Raw genomic sequence first — 6,568 nt, forward strand, 5'->3', positions numbered from 1 at the left:
CTACCATTAATTAATGGGCCCATCTAAAATCCAGGAAGTACAGCTAGATTGTGGAAGAGTGAAAGGGAAATGGGTTGAATTTAGCTTTAATGTATGTTACTGGAAAAGAGTGGAACGACAGCGACGATTGTATGCAACATTCATCATTGAGTATCAGATGCATGAACATATACTGTTGTTTTCGGAGTCAGAATCAGTTATCTGCCACTTTCATGTAAGTTAGGCCTTCAATTATCAGCCAAAATCATCTTATGTAAATCAAAAACCAAAGGAATATGAATTTGTCACAGCCATCATATAAATAATAGGAATGTTTATGATACAGTACAAAACCAATTATTTGAAACTACTAGTACTAGATGGAGACCCTTTTACCACACTGTTCTTCCACTTCAAAATACAGTGTTGCTTATTTCCTGCAAAATTTACAGCTAACCCTTCAAAGTGGTTGGTTCCCCTTGATCATGATGCATAATCTTCAGTTCAGACAATGTAGTATGAATACATTATTTCTTCTCATTCACTCCTATTTTCTTTTCACTACCGTCTTTGCTGATAACAATCCCTACCAGTTTAAAAGGCTCAGCATCCTCAAGCTTTTGAACCACAGCTCTCATGGTGGGTCTTAAAGCTGGAAGAGTTCCCGTGCACAGAACCGCAGTTCTCAAAACCTTGCAAGCTTCCTCTTTGTACATTTCTGGGATCCTCGAATCCACAGCACTGCTAAGACCCTCTATGCTCCGTGCCTTGTTATGGACCCAACTCACCATGTCCTTATTCTCCCCAAATTCTGTCTCAATTGGCCTTTTTCCAGTTACTAGCTCCATCAACACCACTCCAAAGCTGTACACGTCACTCTTCTCATTCACTTTGTATGTATAGCCATATTCTACACCAATTCCAGCAACATAAAGACATCAATAAACATGACAATGAACGGTAATAATAATTAATAATAAGTATCCCAAATGATATATATACCAGGAGCAATGTAACCGTGGGTTCCGGCAATGACACCAGTGTAAGAATCCTTTCCAACGTTGGCTTGAACAACCTTAGCAAGTCCGAAATCCGCAATCCTGGGTTTCAAAAACTCATCCAGCAAGATGTTACTGGACTTGACATCTCTGTGAATCACGGGCCGTTCGCACCCGTGATGCAAATACTCCAATCCTTTGGCTGCCCCAACAGCGATTTCATACCTCGTTTCCCAATCGAGCTCCATCTTCCTACTTGTGTGAAGCCGATCCCACAAGCTTCCATTGGGCAAATACTCGTACACCAACAAGCTCGAATCTTCACTCGTTATGCTGCAATAAAGCTTCACCACATTCACGTGCCTTATGGAGCTCAGAGCCTGAACCTCTGCATCGAACTCCTTTGACTTCCCACCCTGCTTAGTCCCAAGCATGGAAGTACTACTCCACGACTTTTTCCGGGCGGGTACATCGGTGTTCCAAATGTGCTTCACCGCCAGTTCTTTTCCGTTGGAAAGAGTGACTCTGTACACGTTCCCCGAACCTCCTTTCCCTATCAGATTCTCCTGCCTAATGGAATCTAGAATCTCCCCCTCCGAGAAACTTAACACGTGGAACGATTTCACGTCCCATGATTCTTTCTTCAACGAACGTTCTCCGAATCTCTCTCCCTCCTCCCTCCTCCTCTTCAGCTGCAAGTAAACGCCCAAACACGAAAGCAATAGTATCGACGCTATCGCGAAGCAAATGACGAGAGCACGTATGTCCTTGGACATGCCAGAGGATGAAGAGCAGCGCGGGAAGGAGTTGATCGCGTCGACGCTGCACAAACCGGGGTTTCCGGAGAGGCTTCCGTTGTAAGCTTCGAGGGTTAGAGCCTGAGGAATTGGACCCGTTAACCGGTTGTACGATAGGTCAAAGAGGCTTAACCTGAGGAACGATAACCCCCTAGGAATTTCCCCTGAGAGATTGTTGTCTGAAAGATTCAGATAATTCAGCGCCGGGAAAGAACCCAACGACGCGGGGATTTCTCCAGAGAGTGAATTCCTCGATAGGTCAATGTCGTTGAGGGATTTGCAGGAACCGATAGATTCGGGTATCGAACCTGATAACCTATTGCTCTGCAAATGAAGGCTACCTAGTTCTTTAAGCTCCCCGATTCCTTCTGGAATCTTCCCTGAAATCTGATTCTCGCTCAGGTCCACACTCAGCAACGACGTTGCTTTTGAGATTTCTTTGGGTATTTCACCGGACAACCGATTCTGCCTGGCGAGTATTGAAGTTAATTTTTTGGCGTTTCCGATATCCGAAGCAACCCAACCTTCAAACTGATTCAGCTCAATATCGATAATTTCGGCGTTGGGCAATCCCCAAATCGCGGGAGGTACGGTACCCGAGAGCGAGTTATTGCTGACTCTTAATCGCTTCAGACTCCAACACTCTCCATAGGTGGCCGGAATCTCGCCGGTGAGCTTGTTCTGAAGCACGAGCAGTGCGTTCATATTCCCCTTTTTACACATCTCCGGCGGAATAGTCCCCGTCAATAAATTCTCCGACACGTCGATGAATTCAAACTCGGCCCAGGAACCAACCTTCTGAGGAATAGGACCTGTCAATTTGTTCCTGTACAGAGACAGAGACCGGAGGCGTTTGAATTCGCCTATTTCATTCGGAATTTCCCCCGATAAATTGTTCTCAAAAAATTGCAAGGAAACCAAATTGGTCAAATACTTCAATTCTGAGAGATCCCCTTCGAGTCTATTCGTGGACCCGTCCAAATACTCAAGCCCCTTGAGGTTTCTAAACCCGGTTGGAATCTTCCCCGTGATGGTATTGTTGAAAAACACAAACTGCCAGAGTTTCCGAAGATTCACAATCTCCGCGGGAAGTTCGCCGGTGATGAAATTGTCGGAGAATTCCAATTCCGTGAGCTCCGTGAGGTTGCCGAGTCCCACCGGAAGTTTCCCTCCGAGGGTGCAGTTGGACAGGTAGAGCCAATTCAGGTTCTTGAGACTCACAACCTCTTTGGGAAACGGGGTGAAATCGAAAGGGTTATCTCCGACACTTAACTGCAACAGACCCGTCATGTTTAACAGCGACTGCCACGGAAAAGTGCCCGAAAATCCACTTTTGTTTAAAAACAAGTACTGCAACTGATTAAGAGGAGATATGTCGGGGAAGGGACCGGAGAAAAGGTTGTTTCCCAAATCCAAGTAGCGCAAGTTGACGCATTTTCTAATGTCCTCTGAAACCTTCCCGTACAAGTCGTTGAAGCCGAACACGAGTTTCTGGAGCGACGGAAGATTGCAGAGAGAGTCGAAGGGGAGAACCCCGGTCAGAGTTTGGTCGGAGAGGTTGATTTCGGTGACGGAACGGAGCGTGTTGCAAGTTACTCCGTGGAAACTGCAAACCGAGTTGTTGTCATTCCATGAGTCAAAGAGCTTTGAAAATTTTGAATTGTGTAGGGAGGACTTTAGGTTGAGAAGGATTTGACGCTGGTCGTGGAGTTGGGCGCTGAGTAGAGAGAAGAGTGAGAGAAGAAGGAGGAGGCGAAAGGCGGCGAACATGTTTGGAAAGTGTAAGAGAAAATGGGTCTCAGATAGTTTTCATTTGGTTTCAATTTCAACTCAATTTAAGTAACATAACATTGTAGAAAAAGGAAATGGCGCTCGTTGGCTTGTAACATTGTGGTAACAGTAAAGCATCCTTACCAAAACCACTTCGTAACACGACAAAGTTCTTCTGTTTTGTATTTCTGTTATAACGGTCGTTTTCTCCTCTTCTTGTGTTTTGACTTTTTACCGGGTAATTTCTTGATGCTGCTTTTCCTAAAACACTCACTGCTTTTCTCGTACCGGTGTCAGTTCGTGTGGAAGAGTCGTAGACGGATGTTTAGATCAAACTGGAAGAGACCAGTGTCAATGTATCAACAGCCATTGACTTGGTCGGTTGGAATCCACAATAATTCGATAAAAAACAACACCTAGTTAACCTAAATGCAAACAACAAATATACTGCAGGAAAAATATAACAGAATTTATCTTTTCTCATCATAAAATAAAATGTAGTAAAACTACTAACTTCACTGCCACAATTAAAAAGTAACCACTCTGTCATATTGTTATTGAATAGTTTTTATGCGATTATTTTCCAATTCAATGTTTTACAATGAGGTATTGGTATTGATATTTCACCAACATTAAAATTATGATATTGTGCACAAAATTTAGAGTCTGAATTAAGCAAGTGTTTTTTTTTATAAAATTGATTTCACGTACGTAGGAATTAATTGAAGAAAATGAGAAAAAATAAAAGGTTGTAGGAACTGATTAAAGGTAATTACACGAAATTATAAAACACTGTGGAACTGATTTGGTTATTTTGATTTACTTCAATAATATATATAATAAAATTATAATTACTGGAAGTTATAAAATAAGAATATTAGTAAAATAGTTTAAGGGTAATAAAATCAGAATTAATAATAATAAAATCTGAATTAGTAACCAACAATGTAAAATATTACTATGGAACTTCACATTTCAATTAGGCTGACACTTCAACTAACAACAATCATATCTCATCACATGAAAAAATATTATTAAAATATATATATATATATATATAAATATTAAAAGATTATGTCAAGACGTGTATGTTAAAAAAACAATATATTGATGGATTATACCTATTTATAAATAATTATAAAAATAAATTAGAAGGAAACTTAATTAAACAAGTGTTCTTATTAGTTCAATTCTTTTGCATAAATTAATGTAAACTGTACCGGTAGGCACGAACACACGTGGCCGATCGACCGACTGAGTGCATAATAAATACAACCATTTACATAACAAGATAAGGTGGTTAAGATACACCTCCGAAAAATGTGGCAAGCTAAGGTAGTTGAAATAACACCTCCGAAAATCAAGGAGAACATGCTTATAAAAGATATACTCACCGAGCATCCCGGGGAAAACCTATCAAGACCTGTCCACGACCACCCTAAACCCAAGAAACAGAAAGCCCATTAGGCAATCCTATAAATACTCTACCCAAGCCAGTGAAAGGTACGTTTTTCATCCACTTACTGAATCACACTTAAATCTCTCACTTACTTGTCGGAGTGCCTTCGCAGGTACCCTCCCCCACCCGACCGAAGGAGACACCAAAAAGGAACGACCGACTGAAGAGGAGGAAGAGCGACACATCAACAATTATACTACGTCAACCGACCATGCCTGGACCCATCTCTCCACTCAAATACATAAACAATTTACTTAAAATATCTAAGTGAATTAACAAATAGACTACTACGTCTCAATAATACACGCATAACAATAACTTTTGAATGGAAAGAAAGTTTCAGCCAGAAATATATATACTTAATATTCTTCTTATATTAATGTCCAAAACAACTTTGAATACAATTTGACCTTTAGGGTAGTTAAATTCGGATTGGATTTTTTTTTTCTCAAAACATACTTATTTTAAAAAAAATTATTCCTATTTTAATTTTTAAATTAAATTTATTTATTATTCATATGTTGAGAATTCAATTTTCAAGTCCAGTTCTAAACATTAAACATCACCACTACCAATTTCGTTTTTCCTTTTTTTCAATTTTCAAGAAATAATTTAAAAATTGTCGCAATTTAATTCCTGTAAAGCCGAATTTTAGCTTATTTTTAAAAAATTTCTTTTAGAAATTGGAAAGAAAAAGAGAGTGTGTCAAATCTTCAGCCTAAAAAAGAAAACAAATATACTTAAAAATTAAAACGGAAATAATTTTGTTTGGATAATTTTTTTTTAATTAAGTTTTTTTGGAAAAACTTAACATTTATTAAATTAAAATATGAGAAGAAGAATTATAATGACGTAGTTTTGGGTGAAGTTAATCATGGATATTTTTTTTAAAAAAAATAGATAAACGGATAAGTGTTTACTTTGAAAACATGAATTTTGTATCTATTTTTTTTTAATACAAACTTTGTGCGGCTCAATTCCCTGTCTAGCATCATTTACACTTTTATTTTCCTATATAGTACCCTTTTGTTTTTATTTCTCTAGCACCCTTTTGTTTTTATTTTTCTATCTAACACCCTTTTATTTTTTATTTCCCTATCTAGCACCATTTCAAAAATAAATAAATAAATAATAAATTAATTTTATTTTATAATTTTAATTTTGAATACATTAAAAAATAAGTATTTTTAATGTTTAAAATAGTTAGAAATATAATTAATGAATAAATAAATGAGTTTTTTTTTTAAAAAAGTAATAAATTAAAAATGTTTAGTTTAAATTTTTTTTAAGAATGAAGAAAATAAAAAATTAAACTCTACAACAACATAAGAGTTGAATCTATAAACATAAATTAGTATTTATTTTTATTATTATTGATGATGTAATCATGTTAATTTCAAGTAAAAAATACAGGACATAATTATACAAAAATCAAAGTCAATTAGTATTAATTAATATTGAACGCACAAAAAAACTAATGCAATTGCTACACTTAATGCTTAAAAATGAGAAGAAGAAAAATGTAAAAATAAATAAATATAGAAAATAAAAAGCAGCAACATTGC

General features: G+C 37.4%; 1 protein-coding gene across 1 annotated transcript; it reads right to left on the reverse strand.

The window, feature by feature from the left end:
• Positions 1–271: 271 nt before the first annotated feature.
• On the reverse strand, positions 272–3,961 carry LOC137820216 (Leucine-rich receptor-like protein kinase family protein). The gene is made up of 2 exons (XM_068624164.1): positions 982–3,961; positions 272–889 (listed from the first exon to the last, which is right to left on the reverse strand). Exons 1-2 carry the CDS (start codon positions 3,542–3,544, stop codon positions 507–509), a joined length of 2,946 nt encoding a protein of 981 aa, XP_068480265.1. The 5' UTR covers positions 3,545–3,961; the 3' UTR covers positions 272–506.
• Positions 3,962–6,568: the final 2,607 nt, after the last annotated feature.

Source organism: Phaseolus vulgaris, chromosome 9 (genome assembly GCF_051622355.1).
Source record: "Phaseolus vulgaris cultivar YP4 chromosome 9, ASM5162235v1, whole genome shotgun sequence".
Lineage (NCBI taxonomy): Eukaryota > Viridiplantae > Streptophyta > Magnoliopsida > Fabales > Fabaceae > Phaseolus > Phaseolus vulgaris.